The sequence below is a fragment of the Schistosoma haematobium genome, chromosome ZW (genome assembly GCF_000699445.3).
Source record: "Schistosoma haematobium chromosome ZW, whole genome shotgun sequence".
NCBI classification, from domain to species: Eukaryota; Metazoa; Platyhelminthes; class Trematoda; order Strigeidida; family Schistosomatidae; genus Schistosoma; species Schistosoma haematobium.
In genome coordinates this window covers 5,452,138-5,474,700 of record NC_067195.1, presented here as the reverse complement: position 1 = coordinate 5,474,700, position 22,563 = coordinate 5,452,138, and the positions used below count along the sequence as shown (strand labels likewise).

Here is a 22,563-nt window from a genome sequence, read left to right as displayed (position 1 = left end):
TTCGGGTGTCAATTTGAATTAATAGAAGTTAGATGAAGATTTTGTAGTCACCTTGAGATCTAAAAAGAAAAACTGTGTGAACAAGGACTGGGTTCATTAGATAAAATCTCTTTTTACTTTATAATATTTTAAGGATAAATCAAACAATTTATTTTAGAATTCTTCTGTAAACTTAAGAAATAATAAGCTTATGAAAATCACTGCTGTTACCTAGATAATCATTCAAAAGAATATGGATTGAAGTGTTTTATAATCGCGAGGAATTCATTAGCTGACCGTATGGTATAGAACCGGAGATCCTCAGACCGTGAAGCAAACACTGTACAATTCCGCAGTCTAAACTTTCCAGCTTTAGCTCATGTGCACCACTTAATACTATTGGTATCCATTGACTATTTACTTTACACTTAAAGAGCCTCGATCTGAAACAGGAATATTGATGACCTAACGGCTTTAAATATATCAATCGAGTAAACTATCTTCAAGATTTCTATAAATCACTCAAGTTTAATATATCAGTTGAACCACATTTCTGACAACATAAGCGAATAACTCAACCTACTGCGTGAGTGATGAGATCAATTCACGTATAATGAAAGCCAGAGCGGCTTATGCCAATCTGGGCCATCTTTGGCGCCTTCTTGATGTTAGTCTGGCCGTAAAAGGTCGGATCTACAACGCGTCGATGATAGTAGTTTTGCTCTATACTTGTGAAACCTGGCCTCTCCGAGTTGAGGATGTTAGACGACTCTCTATGTTTGATCATCGTTGTCTCCGAAGGATTGCTGACATCCAGTGGCAACACCATATTAGTAATATAGACGAGGTACAGCATCGTCTGTTCGGGTGCAGAGACGATAATTCAATTGGTGTCACCATCTTGAAACATCGACTTCGGTGGCTTGGACATGTTCTACAAATGTCGTCTCAGAGAATTCCTCGTCGTATATTATTCGTCGACGCTGGGACTGGTTGGAAAAAGAGGAGAGGTAGTCAGTGTATGATATGGTGTCCTGTTATGAAAGAAAGTAGAACAGGACTGACTTCTGTTGGGGTCCTAGAGATGGTGTAACACAGTGGCCAGATACGTTATCAGATATGGCTCAGAATAGAAGCCAGTGGCGACCTTGCTGTAACTTTCTTTCACTTTCTGCATAAGTGGCTGTAAATTCCTTAACTGAAAGAATTATTTCCGGCTGTACCTTTCTGTTTCTTTCATTATTATTATTATTTCACTACCATACACTAATTTGTGATTGTTATTGTTCTTTTTTCTTTTTATACGCACCTTACATTCTTTATCTCTTCCCATTCTCATTGTTATTGTGTGGCGCATATGAATCTGGCACCCCCTTGTACCAATATATATGTGTTCAAATAAATAAATAAACAAATACTCAACCTACACTTCTCAACATTTGAAGAAATGAAACAATTTTTTCAAGTAACATTACATAATAATCAATTTGCCAGATATGAGAAACTAAAACACAATGACATATCAGGTAAGATTGTTAGTAGTTCAATTCATATATTCATATCCTATGGGTCTATATCTTCATTATAGATCTTGTAACAATCTACTCATAAGTAGATTCTAGTAAATATAAATTTTGGTCGCACATATTGATCAATGGTATCTATATAAATAACCTCATTAAGTAAAACAAAACAAAACTTCAATATTTGCATTAAATCACAAGAGGATTATTCTACAGTGTTATATATTATTTTTTATGTTAATTATTAATGTCTATTAAGGTCATTAACGAAACAAACAAACAAACAAACAAAAATGAGGATAAATAAATCTACAGATTTTAGCCCATTAAGTTTAACAAAATATTTTTTTTAGAATTTTCTCTGATATGATGGGGAGGGGACAGGAAAAAACAGGCCAAATTACATTTTTGTACTCATTATGATATTTGGTCAACATTACTTCCGTTTATTAATTCAATATAATGATTACTCTGTGTAGTATTTATGTTTAAGATGGTGGTTGGAGATAATTAACAGGAAACCTTAAACCCGAGTTTCGTGATATTTGGCACTCATCAGTAGGGTGTATCTGTAATCTTGAGAGGATTGATGCTCCCTGACGGAAGAGGTCTCGTGTCACCCAGTTCCCTATTGACTACCTCCAACCATTATCTTATGTCAATATAGTGCACGCAATGTCGAGTCACCTAGATTAGTGGCCATATTGCAACTTGGTTGCTAGTATTCGGTCTGCACTAAAAAAGACCTGACAATGATCACGACCCAGTGATCAATCAATTGTGAATACATCTGTCTTACAGGAGGACGATAGCGGCTCGGATAGTCCAGTGGTAACGTCTCTGACTGTGAAACTGGGTGACGCCAGATCGAATGCCTCAGGGATCACTAGTTCCCTCAAGATTACAAGTAAAAATTCCTGACGAATGCCAAATAGCACGAAACCCGTATCCACAGTTTCCTGTTGACTAACTTCAACCACCATCTTACCTCAACATGGTGCACGCAATGTCGAGTCATCTAAACTAGTGGCCATATTGCAACTGTTTTGATAGCATTCGACCTGCACTAAGAAGGACCGGACACATATGACACTGATCACCACCCAGTGATTAACCAATTGTTTTTCTTGTTTTCCTCAGAAAGAGAGGACTCTTCCAACCCTCGATCGTACCAGGGCATTTAGGGGCTAAACACTTGAAAAGCTACTGTATATCTTGTCTAGTTAGATTTGAAACATCTGTATAATTTGCTTACTTTCTAAGAATAAATCAAAAAACATCACTATATATGTTAAGCAAAACGTGCGTAGTTGTTTATTATTTAATTCATATTTTTCGTGATAAAGTTAATTGCTGAGCAGTTCTCTTGATTACAGAAATACACACCTAACGTTGTTCCGAATAACTCGGTTATACAGTAAAGCACAACAATAGATAGAAATATATACTAACTGCGACAAGTTACAAAGTATTTATATAATACGTAGCCTTCAGTCGTCCGTTTGCATCTTTTGGTGTGTTCTGTAGCAAGTACTCGATCATACATATCTTTGTACTACTGATAGCGTGATGCCGAAGTTACGTACATGATTTTAGTTAGAAATGATAAGAACGTGAACCTTCGACTGGAATAGATGAGTTCCGTGTATAAGCCATTCTTAGATACCAACTAACTTCATATACAATATAGAAAACCATAGAAGTTGGTAGATTCGATTAAGCAAAAATATTATATCAGTTCATGAAGTGATTGCCAATAGTTCTAACCCATATGGATAGATTCAGACCTATCACCGGACTAATTTGTATAATTGCCAATTACCTGTGGAGATGTAAGGTGAAACGAGTTAAAAACCGTCATAGTAATGCACATACAACCACCTATCTATGAGAAAGCTTTTGACAATGTAGATAGGAGAAACTCATGAAACTTTCTTCGACACTATGGTGTACCTGAGAAAATCGTCAACATCATACGGAGTTCATACGACGGACTACAGTGCAAAGACGTGAATGGAGGACAACTTAGAGACGCATTCCAAGTGAGGACCAGATTCTGACCAGGACGAATACTCTACCTCTTTCTCTTTCTTCTGATACTTGACTGGATTATGAAAACCTCCAAATATCACAGGAATCACTGAATACAATGGACAGCTTGCCTAAAACTAGATGATTTGGACTTCACAGATCACCTAGCTCTTCTATCTTATATACAACAACCAATGCAGATGAAGACGACCAGTGTAGCAGAAGCCCTTGCATAAGTAAACCTCGACATACACAAGGGAAATAGCAAGATCTTCAAATATAACACGGAGAACACCAACCCAATCACATTCGATTGAGAAACTCTGGAAGAGATGGAAACATTCACGGAGCTGGACATTACCATAAAGGGCGGCCAGCTTGAGCGTCTGGGCTACCTGTTCCTGACATCTAGATATTTCAACAAGTTATCTCTTTTTGTTTGTTTTAATATATCATTATGTTTATTAATTGCATAACCTATTCTGCTGCGTTTCTGAAGAGTGTACAACCTTTTGTTGTCAAAGTTACAAAAAGCTCAATAAGAGACAATGTGGTTGGTGGCAATATACAACTGAAGGAATGCACATTATTCAGATGTTCATTTACTGGACTGCTAACATCTAACTGGCGATCACTCAATATTTATCGCCAGGACCGACCAAGAAGAAAGAAACGGAAACTTGTTGAAATACTTTGCGCTGAGAATTCTATATTGTACCAAAAATATAATATTGAATAAAGCTTATAATAATAATAATAATAATAATAATAATAATCATCGATGAACAAGGAGGATCCGATGAAGACATAAAAGCAAAGAGTGGACAAATGAGGGCAGCATTCCCATAGTTAAAGAACATATGGAACTCAAAACAACTATCAACCAATATCAAAGTCACAATCTTTAATACGAACATCAACACAGTTCTACTGTACAGAGTTGAAACTTCGAGAACTATCACAACCATCATCAAAAACGTACAAACATTTATAAACAATTATCTACGCAATATACTCAATGTCCGTTGACCAAATACTATCAGCAACGCTCTACTGTGAGAGAGAACAAACCAGCTTCAATCTGAGCAGGAAATTAGGAAAAGACGATGGAAGTGGATAGGATATACATTGTGGAAATCATCAAACTGCATCACTAGGTGAGCGCTAACTTGGAATCCTGAAGGGAAATGGAAAAGAGGAATGCCAGGGGACATAGTACATAGTACGTCAGGAATCGGAAGTAGACATGTATAGAATGAATATAATGTAGAAACAACTAGGAAAGAGAGCACAGGATGGAGTCGAATGGAGAATGCTGTTGAACGGCGTATACTCCTTCATGAGGGGTAACAGGCATAAGTAAGTAAGTAAATAGTTCCAGCTGAAGCACGTCTTTACAGTATATATAACCATCACCCTCCTTTCCCAATTTCTTTTAGTTCTTTCACTTGCCTTACTAAACATTCTGATGTCAGATTATTGTTAATCGGACTTAATTACATAGACATGTACACTTATATGATGTATTACATAGTTTATGACTGATTGATCCACTTTAAATAACGATAATTCAAATGACGAAATGTAGTATGACTTAATTACAATATTATTAATAAACAGTTGGATTTTTATGAGGAATTTAAATATGACCTAAAATCATTTATCATCTCTCCATAATAACTCCCTTCCAAAAAAAAAGTAGGAAACCAATTATTGATGACAGAAAATCCATTACCAAATTGTAAACAATAGTGTATCATAAAAATGTCAAGAAATAGAAGAAAACCAATCATTTCTTACATAATCAATGTGTTATATCAATTTCATTTACATATACATAAAGAGATTCGAATTATCTAAACGATATTCCCAAAATGAATCTCAGTAGTCAAACACAAACAAACAACAGTAGGTAGTATATGATACACCAGTACACATATGTCAATTGAATGGATATACTTATCAGTGATAATAATTATTACTTCATAGTGTTCAGAAAAGAAATTCATCAATAGAAAAAAGAAACAATTTTTTCTTCTGAACAACAATGCATCAAATCAATAGACGTGCAGATTTGAAGAGGTCCACTACAAGTTGAAATACAAAAAAAATGAAATAAATGAAATGAAAGAAATAATGAAAACAGTTCATGTAATGTAGTGAAATTAATCAAGAATAAAACATTGAATAGATTAATTTAATCCGTCTATCTTGTAGTAGATCATAAATTATATCTCTATTATATTGTAGATTGAAGAAGAGAGATTTCTTACTGAATTGTTCCTTGTCATTACAAGATCTATTCATTAGATGTAAGTACTTCTTCTTTCGAAAACCCCTGATGGATTACCAATTTCAATGAAAAATATTATGAATACATTCTAGTTCTTTATTTATGGTGTTTTTTGATGTGAGTAAGAGACCTCTCTTCCTAAAATTACAATTCAACGAAGATATTACTAGTGATGTACTACGAGATTAACTGACTAAAGAATAATCTAAATAAAACGGTACTTAAATGACAACCGCCAAAAAAATGATATTATAACAAATGGGCACCAATATATATAAAAATACATATACATATATGGACCACAGAAATCACTGAATGTGAACGGGTTGGGATACTGCATGTGTGTCTAAACAGAAACATGTGGTTTCACAGAGGGTTACTCCCCGACTCTTTTACATAGAGGCCAAATCTACAAGATGGTGGAGCAATCTTAGGAGTTGCAGTCACATGGTAGACAGTGACCATTTGTTCCCTCAGCATTCTGAAACCCTTTATGCCCTCTAAAATTACCACAACAGATTCATAGATTATTTTCAGTCAATAATAGTGTCAATCCGTTAATTATCTAAAATATAATAAACATGACATGTGTTCATTCTTATCATCCTTATTACATAGCTATCGAACTCATTATTACAAACTATAACGATATGTATTGCAATGGCTGCTACGTTCGAAGATATCACTAAAAACTGGCGAACAGAACGCAAGTCAGTAACATAAACACAGGATAAACTAAACTATTCTACTGCGTCCCTGCAATGCGAACTAAAGGGAGAAGACTAGATTCAGAGGAGGGAAAAGTATATTCCGCAATCGGTCGGAAGCACGAAACAACGAGCACACAACTCATGCATATATATATATATATATATATATAGCACAAAAATGTTCTTGAAAAACGTCAAAAAATAGCGTACTAAAAGATAAATTTAATCAAACTAAACTATTAGAAGAATGAAAAGCTAGCAAAATAACTTATCAAATAACTCATTATAGTAATGATATAGAAAACATCCAAATAGTAAGACGTATTATTGGAGTGAACAAAATGTTTATTGCATTTGGCAATTAACTCATCAATGTGAATAACAATAATAATAACAATAAAATCCACCTACTCAAATCTATTGAATGTTGGATAATAAAAACAATGATAAAAAGAAACAATGTCACATCCAAATGTCATAGATCCTGTGTACATCATTGTTTATTCCTCTCTTTGTATGTGTCTCACTATGTGTGTGCATGTGCGCGTGCGCGCATTTTATTACACAGGGCAACAATAATCAGAGTAGTTAGAATAAACTATATTGAATAACTTACTAACGAACTAACTAACGAACTGGCTGCCAACTAATAATGAAAAATAGTGGGAAATAGTTGAATAAGATATAAGAAAAAAAGAGATATTATAAAACACAAACACACATATATGTGTATACAATGTGAACAAACAAACAAATACACACTGCAATTATGCGTAAACATGAATAATCTATGTATCTATTTACGTTGGGAGTTTTAGGAATAAATTAAGCATGGAAAAAATTCATTCGATATAATAATAATAACCATTAGTATTATTATTCGATATTAAAAGATAACTGAATAGGCCAATGATATATATATATATATATATATATATATATATATATATATATATGACTTACCAGTTCTGTATCGATTGATTTCTCCCAACGCAATCTTTCCAATAGTTTATGAGCACATGTTCCACTACTCTTAGTTCGTTCAATAACTTGTTGATACGGTGAAACATTCTGTGTTCCCATTACAATAACACCCTATATACACAAATATATACAACAGTTTGTGATTTGTATTATAATTATATAATTTTATTAACTGTATTGAGATTAATGGTATGACATTAATAGGGAAAAATATAATTACAACATATTCACAAATATGGACTGTTGTATTGGGGATGCTAGTTCCCCAGAAATTACTTAGTAAACTTCTTATTTCTGTAACTTAATAATGGAAATTTAAGATTCTCAATTTCGCGCCAAAAATGCCTATTTTTACTTTCAGTTTGTGCTTCCCACCTGGAAGGACTGTCAACCTCATTGGTTAGATTTCTTTTAATATGCTATTTTCTGACGTTCTTCAAGAATATTTTTGTACTATATATATATACATATACATGAGTTGTGTGCTTGTTGTTCATTTTTTTCGGCTTGCTTATGGAATTATATATTTTCTCGACTGAATCTGATCTTCTTCCTCTAGTTAGCAGATCAGAGGAGAAGTGCAATAGCTTAGCTTTTCCGTCGGCATGTTGCTGAATTGAGTTACGTTTGCCGGAGATAGCTTAATCCCTTGAACATAGCATGTTGTTAGAGACATAAATTGACGAACTGCGTAAATTTAATATACAAACAGAAACTGTACAGATCATACAACTGAATGTCACTAACATCTATAATTTCAGAACGAGGAGAATAAATAAGGAAACATAGAGTTTCCTTTAGCCATCAGTAAGTATATTTCTGACGTGAATTCACTTAACATTTAGTTTATATAGTTTTGTATAATTTCTTATTCATTGTGAGTTTTCATTTGATTCATTATCTGTTTTTATATGTTTCACTGTTGTAAATTAATTGTAATTCTTAGTTGGAACCGTTTATATTAAGTTATCCATCTGGGATTTTTTTAGTGATTAATAATTATGTGATGTCCACCATTTTCAGATATTTTTAAGCTCATTTAGTGGGTAAATTGTTCTATGTAAGAGTGTAACTTTTACTGGAGAATTCGCTTTAAGTCTCAATCTTCATTTTGTTTGCATTTTCCATCTGACAAGTTGAAATGCGCTGCATTGAATTGTTCGTAGCGGACAAATGTAGATAACTTGAAGTGCTTGAAATAAAATCTCTAATGAAAAATACATTTTAATATACAACATTCACATACCAAATAAGCGAAAAAATGTCTGAAAATTCTGGATACCGCATGTTTACTAAACATTGGAAAATGGATGGTTAAGCTCATTCACTGTTGCGCCCCTATAACTCATGTATTTTTCAGTCAGACAATACATAAGGCACATCGATTGTCTTATACTCGTGTTCTGATTATGGCTTTGAAAAAAGGGATTTCGAGCGCCTCAATAAGCGTTGGAATACCGTCGAGTTGGGAGACCAGTATTATTGACTCAAGAACAGCAGATTCAAGATAATAGGCAACAGAAATATGAACATTTCTTGTTTAACTTACATTTCATGGTGTGGTAGTATAAAGTGTAACTTCACAGATGAATATTCTATAGTCTCTTCAATGCTACGTTCTTGTTATCTTCCCCAAATCAACTAGGTAGAGTGATATGTTTTACAGCTATAACCCAGTACTGTTGATCAACTCCATTCATCAGGATAAAGTTGAATGCTAAGTTTATATACACTTTCTCTATTTGCATTCTTTTGTTTACCAATCCTCTTTTGTATATTATATTATGCTACTTACTAATATCCAGTAATCAGTTTCCATTCTAATAACTTTTGAGAGAATACCATTGTTGCCTGTTGTTGAGTAGTATTTCTAGCTCTTTACGTAAACTAGTAACATTAAATTTATGTGTTATTATAATTGCATCTTTTTAATGCTTGTAGCAATTACCCTTATTGTTATTATATTCGTCGAATAGTTGTTTTACTGTGACAGACTAAATTTTTGGTGTTCTTAGTTCTTATTTAGATCTTGTCTGCCGTTGTAATTTCAACATAGCTATTAACTGTCGTTTACTTAACGCATATTGTTATAAATAACTTTATATATCCATTTTAGGAAGCATCCCTTTTTCAATTGTATAATGACACAGTAAATACCATAGACATCTTACGAATTGAGGTTTGTAATCCATTCCGTATATTTTCGTAAAAAATGGTATTTGCAGATAATTTTGTGTCTTTGACCACCGACTTTTACGTGTCACTTCATCGTGTGGTTGAAGGCTTTAACAATACTTAACATAGCATATTACAATATGAAGCAACGAAAAGGATCCTATTCTTCACCTAATACATAATTCCTAGATAACAGTAAATATTCAGTTAGAAAACGAATACTGCTTTACCTTTTGTGAATCTATCTTCGCATCCATACGAGCGTTGCGTATTAAATTTACAATCCATTTTTCCGCATCATCCACATCCATATTCAACTTTTCAGCAAGTACACTTAATGATAAAAAAGAAGCATCACCTTCAAAATAACTGTAAACCAATACATAACTAACAGGAATATAAAAGAATTCAATAAGCGCTTAGGACCAAACAATAAAATATTGGTTATTGCTTAGTGATGAATTATTCCGAAAATCTGTCCTACACACAAAATCAATTATAGTCTGAACAACTTATTGTTAACATCTTTAATTATAACAGTGAAAGGTACAAGTTTTAGTTCAATAGACACCATCAGATACTCCATGTTGACAAGTACTGACTAGTATGAAACCAAAATTGAGAGGCTCATTGACAAATAATGTATAATGAGGATTCTCATGCTACAGTTTCAAAACACTGTATTAATAAGTCAATTATTATTACTGGATTTGAAGTTTCTAAAAGGTAGTCATTAATTATTAAAAATTCATCCTACGTAATAAAATTGTCAAATTACAAAGAATAGAAAAGAATATAATTGAAATTTGTCGGGAAATTTCATAAAAATACAATTTTAAATAAAGTCAATTGAGACCTAAACAGCTCAGTAGTAATGTATTCGTTATGACTTTAAGTCTGGCTAGTTATCACGTGATTTATCCGCCAATCGAAATACGAATTATACAATCTTCACACTGTGCTAAACCAATGACGTTCGACCAGTATGAGCAGCCTAGCGTCCTTATTGGTCCTGTGTTCGCCTAGCCCATTCACTTGAGTCCAGAACACCGATACCAGCTTCCACTATGTGAATCATTTATTTCAGACGTACTGGGTTTATATATCAACCAAACAGACAGCAACGCACCATAAAATAGGAAATAACATTTATACACAATAAAGCCAAAAAGTGGCTGCGAACGTGGGAGATGGTAGTTTATAAACTGAACATAATTTAGGAACAGTAAATCGTATAATAATGATTTATAGGTCAAAATGAAGCTTACGCTAAAATGAATATAAAGATACACAATCTAATTACTTAATAATTATCCTATAAGAATATACAATATTAGTCTATTAATAGGTCTCAAAAGTTACTCGTAACTTAATCTTCGCTACAACATAACAGTATTAGACTTAGAAGTTGAATGACACTTCTGTTAGAATCCAACAATAATAATTCCTTTAAAATTGTAAGTAAACCCTATTGTAAATTATCAACTAGCAAGAAAACTATATTAATCAGGATTTTCCCCGAAACAATTTTCAACGACCTAACAACAAAACAGATTACACCAAATGTTCAGTTGCGCAGACTAATAAGTTATGACGAAGTACTGTTCAATGATTAATTCATGTAAAATAAATGAGAAAAAAATCAGTTAACATACCTTATTCCAACACTATGATGTATTCGACAAAATGATTCAAACATAAGTAAACGAGCATTCTCCATAAATTCATCATAACATCCAGTTAAGAAGAAATCATTTGGTAAAACCTTGAAAGTATTTTTAAAAAATCAGATACATTGTATTGCTTTGTGTAGGAGAAAAAAATAATGTATAGATACTACTAAGAGTAAAAGACAGTTGTTGAACATTACTACTGAAATATAACAGAACATTTGCGTACATCCAGTTTGAGCTATAATTAATTTCAGATGGGTTTTGTGGATATTGCAGTAATTTCAATGGCTAAGATCATGAGTCGGTTGAAGCTAGACCACCATGGAAAACCTGGAAGCACCGGACCGCCGTTTCGTCCTAGTTTAGGACTCCTCGACAGTGCACATCCACGAATCTCGCAGGGAGCGAGGTCGTGGATGCGCACTGCTGAGGAGTCCCACAATGGGACGAAATGGCCGTCCAGTGCTTCCAGGTTTTCCATGGTGGTCTAGCTTCAACTGACTCATGATCTTAACCATTGAAATTACTATAATTAATTGATAATAAAGGGGATATTGATAATATGCGATATCAAACTTTTCAAATTAAATCAGGATAAACAGAGTTTAAGATTAATAATAATTGAAAGCTGTGCATTTTAATAAACTAAGTTACTACTAATACTACTACCAATAAGTACACACATAGAGAGGAATCCAAGAACGTGCTTTTCCATTTAACTACGATGAGTGTAACTGATTTTTACATTAATATTCCAAATAAAACCATGACATCCATATATGTTTTTTAGTTATTTTAATCTAATTGACCATAACTCATTGTATTGAATGAGTGTTTATAGTTTTCAATATCAACACCGCATTTACAAGAACACCTTTAGGCCTTAAAAAAAGAAAATAACTCTTTCTCCTTGAGGATGTTAATTTATAAAACCAGACAATATTTTTTCTAGTTGATAAAAACGATTATGACCCAGTGAAATGTTTTAAAAACAAACATTTTTGGCACCGACACGTTATTAATTAACTTCTTTTGAGTAATTGTATTTTATGCTTAACCTCAAGAGCTCTCTGTTACGGTAGATTCATCTATATGAGAAATATACATACAACTTATCATTAATTGATATACAAACACTGTTCATTAGATTAGACAACCTATTTTTACCAAACATCACTGGTTTGAGAGGTTACATTATAAAGTAAAGTAAACATGCAAATTTAATATCAAACAAAAAACTGAACTGTTCTATATAACATTCGTACCGACTACCACTGACCAATTACTCAACACTAAATCCAACAGTTTAAAGTTAAATAGACAACGATAATAATGAAAAAAAGACTTACAGTTTCACAAACTCGAAGTTTTTGTTGAGCTCCATCGAAATCGAATTTCACAAATAAACACTCAAAGAATTCAGTAACTGGATCACGATAAGAATAACTTTCCTGTTGAATAAGATATTTTAAATCTCGTATAAGATTCTTTTTCTTTTTATCAGTACTAGTGATTACGCACACAGTAAGGTAACGCAATAAATGTGGCGCCAACGTCTGAATAGCGTTCAAATGTCTATTTATTAAAAAAAGGAAGGTTTTAGTTTTTAAACGAAAAATTGGAATGGCTTTTCGCAATGATTACTGAAAATGAAGTGTAATAAAATGCTAAGATCACTATTGACTGATTCCTGGTAAGTAATTCTAAAAAAACTGGCAAACAAATCCTATAGTCTATTACATGCCAAAATCAGACCTTATAGGAATCATGTGCACAGCATGTGTCTACAGTTTTTCATAACTTTATGTTTGTCATAAGAAGTATTATTAATAATGCTGCATAAATACCCATAATTCCAAAGCACAAAAAATAACATAGCTAAATTCAAACATTTGTACTGCATTCAACCATATATATTACAGATTCCCAGCCGAAATAAAAAACGACCCATTTATCAACTGTACATTGTTACATTCAATTTTCATCTGAAGAGAAGTGATATTACCCAAAAGTTTAAATTAAGGCATGTAAAGGGGTACTCAAAACCTGAAACCTTGCACAACACGAATCTGTAAGTAAAATATGTATATCAAAAGCGGATCTACTTTTAAAGTGGATTTGACGATACTTAAGAACAAGAGCCATTCCCATTATGTCATATTCTACTATTATTTACTTTGATTAAAAAAATGGGCTTTTTGCAACTTTACACCTCATTTTTTATATTGGAAATAGTCATTGTCATTTCATTTTAATTGTGTGTGGGCTATGATACTGCCCGAGTGCCAAGACCGAAGCAGGTAGTTTCCTTAGGGGGACACACCCCGAGTCTTTGACCTGAAAGTCTGACCCACAAGGCAGTGGAGCAACGTCAGGAGATGCGGTCACATGGTAGACGGTGACCAACAATTGGTTCATACGCCATTTGTTCCCGCAGGATACTGGTGCCCGTGTGCACCATTGGTTTGGAATCGGGGTTTCCCAACTCCCCTAGGTGGAGTCACCGTCTCCACCAACCCGGTTAAAGCGCCGGACATTCGCTTTTCGTCCTCTCAATTTCGTAAACAACACCCCAGCCACGAGGAGATAGTGAGCAGGACTTCCCTGGCAGAGGCTATATACGCGTGGCCATGTGAGAGCATTCCGAGAGACAGGGCGAACTCGCCCCACTCTCGGCTGTACCAGAGCGTTTGGGGGATTGCTGACATTCAGTGGAAACACCATGTTAGTAATACAGAGGAGGTTCAGCATCGTCTGTTCGGGTGCAGAGACGATAATTCAATTGATGTCACCATCTTGAAACATCGACTTCGGTGGCTTGGACATGTTCTACAAATGTCGTCTCAGAGAATTCCACGCCGTATTTTATTTGTCGACGCTGGGACTGGTTGGAAAAAGAGGAGAGGTAGTCAGTGTATGATATGGTGTCGTGATATGAAAGAAAGCTGCACAGGACTGACTTCTGTTGGGGTCCTAGAGATGGTGTAACACAGTGGCCAGATACGTTATCAGATATGGCTCAGAATAGAAGCCAGTGACGATCCTGCTGTAACTTTCTTTTACTTTCTTCATAAGAAGTGGTTGCAAATCCTTTAACTGAAAGAATTATTTCTGGTTGCACCTTTCCGTTTCCCCCACTATTATTACTACACTACCATACACTAATCTGTGGTCACTATTGTTCTCTTTCTTTTCTTCTCTCTTATACGTATCTTGCATTCTTCTTCTCTTCCCGTTCTCATTATTAATGTATGGCGCATAAATATCTGGTGCCCTCTTGTACCAATATTTATGTGTTCAAATCAATAAATAAAATAACTATATTGGAAAAGTAAAGACTAAACACAGATCTTAGAAAAAAAATTTCAAAGTGACTGTTACCTAACATCAAGGTAGGAAAAATTTTAATACTTATCTAACGGGTTGTTTAAGTATTTGGTCTCTTGAATTATTATATTTCAAAACAATTGAAGTTTCCACAACTATCCACTGCATTAAAAAAAGATACTGGGTGTCCGAAATAATAATAAAAAACTGTTACAATCAATAAGATCTACTAGAAACAATCAACTTGAAAATTACGATATTGTATATATATATAACGTGAAAATAACTAAAATTCAGGGATTTACGTTGTATTTTGCATAAACCATTCAATTAATTTTTCTTTGCCCTGGGGATGATTGAAAAAAACAAAAAGTGACCAGTGTAACATCCATGTACGCTGTTGTAGTTGTATTAAATATGTACGAGATGCAGGCTAGTTGTAGAAATGAAACAAGATGAAATATCAAAGTGAATTTAAGCTATATAAAATTACAAACTTTAAATTAGAGCAAAGAAAAATATAAATGTATATAAGATAATCCACTTGATCGATTTAACAGTACAATGTAAATTCAACAAACCTTTTCAAAGCAGAAGAATTAAAGGAAAAGACCAAGAGGGGGTCTAGCAAATAAGCTCGCCACTGACTATAAAACTGAATTACGAGCCACAAAATAAATTATTGTTAAGTAGCAGGAGCATTAATTTATTCAGAAACAGTAATAAATAAATATTTAGCGAAAATCTATGAATCTGTTATTATATATTCTTCAATGTTTTTATAAGGATTACATCAAGTAACGTGAATAACTCAAGGTACCAGGGTGTTTGTTAAACAATACACCTACATTAGTCAGCCGATGAGAAAACATCTCAATCGCCATACTGTGTTGAACCCATAAAGTTATCATTATTATTAATACTATTACTATTATTGTCACGTAGTAGTACAAATCAGTACACCATGGTAATACTTAATAACTATTGTTGTAAGCGTATTACAAAGTAAATCGATCACTAGATATCAGTCATAAACAAATACAATGGACTGTTAATTTTCGGAAACCATTGCGAAATATTATTGAAGAGAAAATTTATCGACAAGCAAAGATGCTACATTAGAGTCGTAATTTAGTGATTTAGCTAAAAGAATGAGCAGGTTAGCAGTCAGGAAGCCCCAAAATAGGACGTAATGCTGGCTGTTGACTTTTAGTTTGAGCCGTAATATTAGGTGCAGTACAATTGGTTGGAAACTTTAGTTGATATGGATTAAAACCAAAAATAGTTCAGATGCATTCATTCTTTATCCTCCCCTAGATTTCGAGTTTCCATATTGCTTCAAGCTTTCATTCTTTTTATTTGAACCTGATATTTCATATTAAACTTTTTGGCTAGAACTGATACTACAGTTAATTCAACATAATTTGATTTATTGTGTTAGCTTCGATTAACTGTATTGATATGATATGACAACTTGAGCCAATGCACAACCGTACCAAGTCTTGCATCATGTCTGACTGTATGATTGAATGGATGATTTTTAACTCAGTCTGAAAACTCCAATAACGACAATCCAAGACTAGAGTCAGTCATCAAAGATTCGACGACCTAACTACTGTTGATCCCAAAGGACTTGCCATAAATCTTTTATGTCACGAAAAGTAGTACTTGAGCGTTCTCGAGAACGGCAGATGCATAAACTTCCAAAATAAGGCCCCTGTAGATTTCATGTAGGTTTACGATTTCTTAATTGTAACCATACAAAAGTATGGTGTAAGCTTGTAATCCAATACATATGAATTTAAACAAGATAATTAGATTACTTAGTTTGATGTCCAAGATTAGGTGATTAATCCCAACTTCATAGTGAAGTAAACTGATTATTTCGTTTTATGACTGTCCGATGAAATACATAAAATTAAATATTTACAAAGATTTTGTTTATTTTCTTATACATTACGAACTAATTAACATTAACTAATTTGGAAATAATTTGATTTCGCAGTCAAATTCTTATGAATCAATTTGAAATAATACTTATGACTAGGTATAAATGGAAATTTTTTACTTTCATAACAGACAAAATGATCTAGTATGAAAGCTGTATAAACATTATCATTATTGCCTTGAACAGTCGTCGCAATCATTGACATATAGGTTCTTGATTGATTATGATTGACTACCTTGGATTTTCAATAAAACTGAGTTGATCTTACGACAGTAAGGAAAACATTTTCAGGCTCCAAATTTACTAGCCTTAACCAAGTAGGACGTTAATTACCTCGACAATGTAAAACTCAAAGATTGTCTTAAGTCTCAATTGACTTACTGAGGTTTAGGTAACCAGGCAGTATCACCAACATTTACGTAACAAATGTGGTTTATTGTGAAACGAACATTTATATAAGACTAGTGAGTGACATGATTTTTTACTAAACATACGAGAGACGCAGCTACCGAGTTTACCAAGCTCTCACCATAGCATGATTAGGCCCTAAACATGTGTCCTAACGATGCCTGATGGTGGTATGAACTATTGAGTTGATTTTCGGGGTCATCATGACAGATGTCTACTCTAATACTTAAAGTTGGTGCTAAATAGAAATAAATGGATGTCTGGGAATATTTACAAGAACACGACCGTAGTCATATGTCCACTGAGCGAAGATGCCGAGAGATTCACCTGAGTATTTTCCAACTTGATTTATACTAACTACGGAGGGATTATAATAACCGGCAATGAGTACTATGTCTGGGCGGTTACCTCGTTGACGGTCAAACGTTTCCTGTACAAACCAATCTTTTTATTTACCCGAACTTTAGTCGGTAGGAGTGTATATAGAGACGAAATGGCAATGGAATGTCCCTATTTTCTGAATATTTATTGCCTAATCAACTGTCTACCAGAATCTAATCAACGTGAGTTTACATACAGTAAGGCATCGAGAAGTAAAATTTGCAGATAAACGAGGGTCGGATAGAGCCACTCTTCCATATTGACTGAAGTCAAGTGAAAGATCACACGTGATGCAAGTTTTGGAGACGCAGCATGTACCAGTGGCATAAGATTCTAGAATCCTATCAAAAGAAGCCTGTCACCTGCTTTAACACGACTTTGGAACATTGAAGGCTCTAACATGCAGTCAGGAGACCAGAAATAACTCTATGTAACTGAGTTGACAGTGCTGTTGTCGACCTAGGAGCACGACTGCAGAGCTCAAGAAACAACTGCTCGAAGTCAGCCGCATAAACCTTTTTGAGTAGTTTTTGTCGTACTACACCCGTGCAAACTACTTGGTTGGACTTAACGTAACCAAAGGTTGGAGATGGGTGGCGTCGTTCAGAACCACTAGCAATGGAGTACGAAGTCATTTTTGTCTTGTTTTACGTTAGATCTCGAGTTTTAAAATCATCTCATAATTCCTATTCCATGAACTTATTCTTAAATCGTACTGTCTATCTAGTCTTTTCTATTACTGCTGATACTGTTACCAATTCTACTACATTGACACTTGTTCTGACAACTTCGTCACAGAATGCTGGCATAGTATGGCAGCTTGTGTCGATACGCACATGTCATGTTCTAGGTCGCTTTTATTTATTTATTTATCTTAACACAAGGATGCGCCAAATACATATGCGCCACACAGTCAGTCAGTCAGTAACAACGTAGAACTTCGTACGTACGTACATCAGTTCAAGTTGCAACACCACACTAGCACAGAGATGCAGTTGTCGATTCAAATCCCGTAGTGGTAGAGGCGGTAAGAGTATAAGCAGTAATCGGAAAGATTAGGGTTTGAAGATATTATTTAAAGAGTATAATCCAGTGAAATAAAACTGGAAAGAGAAAAAGAGACAAGGATTCAGGGGATTAAAATTTAGGAGAACACAAAGAGTGGATGTACCTGCGCCATTGCAAACGATTTTCAGCTATGTAATTCAGGGTCTCTAAACATCGGTTGCTATCATCTCGCGGTCCCCAACCAGGTAGTCTACACCTACCAACATGGCTCAGTCTACTTGTCAGTGACTTCATGGACTTGTGCTATGTTTTGGTCTAGACGCCCCTAGCTTTCTTCCAACCTACTACTATACCAATGAACATCGCACGTCGAGGCAGTCGGTGGTTGGGCATACGTAACATGTGTCCACACAAATTTCATTTGGTGTGTGAGGGCTGTGATACTGCCCAGGTGCCCAAATCGAAGCATGTGGTTTTTTTAGGGGGCCACACCCGGAGCATTCGACCTGAAGGTCTGATCCACAAGGCAGTGGAGCAACGTCAGGAGATGCAGTCCCATGGTAGCCGGTGACCAACAATTGTTTCATACGCTACTTGTTCCTTTAGGATACTGGAGCCCATGTGCACCATTGGTTTGGAATCAGGGTTTTCCAACTCCACTAGATGGACTCTCCATGCCCACTAACCCGGTTAAAGCACCGGACATTCGCTTTTGTCCTCTCAATTTCGTAAACAACACCCCCGCCACGAGGAGATAGTGAGTAGAACTTCCCTGGTAGAGGCTATATACGCGTGGCAATGTGAGAGCATTTGGAGAGGGGGAGAGGGCTCTCCCCACTCTCGGCCGTTCCAGGGTTTTCTCGGGGCCTAGGTCGCTTATGGCCAATTGACTGATCAGACCCATACATTCAACGTTTTAACACTGGTGATAGAAATCCACGAGGCCAGGTGAAGTATAATGATATTAGGGTTGACATTTAACCCCTTTCTTTTTTCGCGAGGATGCGACTTCGCTACAAATGCTAGATGTCTAAGGTAAACACATCATCGTCACGACACCCTAAAACGGTCGAACCCTGAGTTTGCTGCTTCCGGTCTTATCATACCCCAACCAACCTGCTTGTTATCGCACGATTAAGAGGAAGAAAATTATCAGCTAACTCAGCTCCATCAAACTACCACAATAAACAAGTCTGATCAACAAACCAAGGTACTGGCTACGATCAGGACTGAATGATGAATCATTGAGACTAATCTGATATGACAATCTAGAGCCCAAAACCCTTACGGACTTAGATGAATATTCTACAAAACTGGTTTCGAGTACTCATCTTTTTGACGACAAATTCATTTATAACAAACAGTTTAGTATAATAAGACACTATATTATTGTCTCATGATGTTGAATTCGCACTGACAATTGCATGTAGAAAGTGTGGTGTCGATACCTTAAAAACATACGATGAGGCAAAGGATAATAAGACCAAGTTACTTGTTCCCTCATAATATACAGCGCATTTTATAAGCAGGAAATAACATTCTCGTCTACTGAATTCTCGGGTATTGATCTCCTACCAGGAGGTCCACTTATCGACTTACAATACGCAGATGACATAGTCCTGTTTGGTGAAGACGCTGACAAAATGCAGAGTCTTTTGGTAGCACTAAGCAGCAATGCCAGAATGTTTGGAATGCGCTTCTCTCCCTCCAAATGCAAGTTGTTGCTTCAGGACTGGTCTGCGTCAACACCTGAACTAAGGATAGGGAGCGAAGTAGTCGAACGCGTCGACAAATTCACTTATCTTGGAAGTCTGATCAGCTCTAATGGGCTGGTATCGGACGAAATCTCAGCACGGATTCGGAAAGCTCGCTTGGCTTTTGCCAACTTACGTCACCTTTGGCGAAGGCGAGATATCCGTCTATCAATAAAAGGACGAGTATACTGCGCGGCAGTCCGTTCTGTTTTACCTTACGGCAGCGAAACATGGCCTTTAAGAGTAGAAGACACCCGTAAGCTACTAGTATTTGACCACAGATGCCTTAGAAATATTGCTGGCGTCTGTTGGGATCACCGGGTAATAGTGAGGTTAAACGCAGGGTATTAGGGAATGATGGTAAATCAGTTGATGAGGTTGTTAATCTTCATCGAGTGAGATAGTTGGGCCACGTGTTACGTATGCCTGAACACCGATTACCACGTCGTGCAATGCTAACGGGTGTTAGAGATGGTTGGAAGAGAATTAGGGGCGGCCAAACCAAAACGCGGCACCAGTGCTTGAAGACACTAACCTCCAGTCTGAGCCATGTTGGTAGATGCCGACTACTTGGTTGGGGTCCGCGTGACTTTCGTAACCAATGGTTGGAGACTCTTGGTGACGGCTCAGAATCGATCACAATGGCGTCGGTGTATACACTATCTATCTGGCCTTAAACTAAGAGATTAAAATCACTTCATATCTTTCTTTCTACGAACTAATTCTTTCGTCCTGTACTGTATCCTTATATGCAATCTTTCTCCTATATATTACTACCTTTGACCTAACCACTCCTATGAATCCGGTGTTCATCTTGCTGTGCTAATGCGGTATGGCAACCTGGACCGATGAACATATATGCCTGGTCCTACGTTGTAGCTGACTGACTGGTTTTATAAGCAAAAGTTAGAAAGGGTGTTTTTGAACATAATGCAAAAAAGGCTGACGATACTTACTCTATCTTCATTTTGACAATCTATAGCATCCTTCAACTTTTCTAAATCTTCCAACGCTTCATCCCAGTTTTGGACTAAAATTTCACTGGCTAGGCGGCCCCAACTGGCATCCAAATGTCTTTGTGTCCCAGGGGTTACAAGCTGGCGGACTATTTTTAAATATTCAGATGATAAGTTGTAATTTCCGGCATCATAAAATACCTATAAATAGAAGGATCAGCAAATCTAAAATTTATTTTGGATATAGTGAGTGAAGGAAAAATTCACCTATTTCTTTTGAACAATAAAGACATTATATCATGTAGAACTATAGTAATCAACTTACGCGTGCAGCATCAAACATATCGTTAAGCATCTCTGTCTTGAAGTTGTATTTAGTTTCCAAACTAGTCAACAGATCTTTGGCGTTTTTACATTGGGCAACTTCTTTCATTGTTTCTTGACTAAATATTACCTTCACTGGTTTTAACTTAACCTCCGTTTCTTGAATACTCTCTAAGACTTTTTCTCTCTTGTCAAGTAATCCTAGCAAATAAGAAGAGTAATCTGGTCAAACCTTTTGGAGGCTCTGTTTCGTATATACTTCTATAAGTATCTGCGGCATAATCAACCATAGAAGTCCCCAAGAGAACCTCCCATTTGGTCTTCAGAATGCTTTTTTCATCATATATCTAGCAATAAAAGATTCTGAATGACTTACATTTTTGACACATATGTATTCCAGCAGTGGTAAAGTTAAGTGTTTATCTAGAAAACTACTTATCTTCTTTGTTAAGTCGAATTCAGACATTATGCTAACGGTGGCGGCAATGTTGTGTTAGGCGCTCTTCAAATGGTTCAAATGGTTGTGGACGGAATAAAAGAAGCTTTCGCTTAACAGGCTTCCGTGTCTAGTAGCAGGGGATCACGATTAACTCCAGGCAGGAACCTAGATATGTTAACGATAAAAGAGGAAAAACAAAGTGGTAAATCATAGTATGATACTATCTTTAGACCTTAAGTATAGATCAAGTTGCCTCTTAAAGGACTCCTGGGAAGTCGCTTGGACTAGTTCAGTCGGCAGCGAATTCCAGCATTTGACAACTCTTAAGGAGTAGAATTTGTGTCTACAGTCCGTTCCGCTATGTTGTATCTCCAATTTCTGGGTGTTACCCCTTAGGTTGGTATTAGGACTAAGCTTAAGTAGGTGTTTATGAGGATGTCCAGAAGTGTTAAGGATACTGTAAGCCATTAGGTTACCTCTAAGACGCCTATACTCTAATGGGTAAAGGTTAAGTGACTGGAGGCGCTCTTCATAAAACAATATGCATTTGACGAGCTGAGATAAGCCAATTGATTTCTTAACGCTTCCACCTTGACGTTAAGAAACAATGTCGAATCCTCAATAACATATATTGAACTATACAGAAGAAC

At 35.6% G+C, this 22,563-nt stretch overlaps 1 protein-coding gene across 2 annotated transcripts; it reads right to left on the bottom strand.

The window, feature by feature from the left end:
- Positions 1–1,803: 1,803 nt before the first annotated feature.
- EIF3E_1 (Eukaryotic translation initiation factor 3 subunit E) lies at positions 1,804–22,068 on the bottom strand. Of its 2 annotated transcripts, XM_051210246.1 has the most exons (10): positions 21,851–22,068; positions 21,707–21,821; positions 21,476–21,675; positions 21,151–21,351; positions 15,001–15,128; positions 12,718–12,943; positions 11,351–11,460; positions 9,926–10,028; positions 7,500–7,631; positions 1,804–5,620 (listed from the first exon to the last, which is right to left on the bottom strand). In XM_051210246.1, exons 1-10 carry the CDS (start codon positions 21,938–21,940, stop codon positions 5,591–5,593), a joined length of 1,335 nt encoding a protein of 444 aa, XP_051070217.1. In that variant the 5' UTR covers positions 21,941–22,068; the 3' UTR covers positions 1,804–5,590. The 2 variants fall into 2 exon arrangements, with proteins under 2 accessions (XP_051070217.1, XP_051070218.1); XM_051210247.1 differs by having other exon boundaries at positions 21,476–21,966.
- Positions 22,069–22,563: the final 495 nt, after the last annotated feature.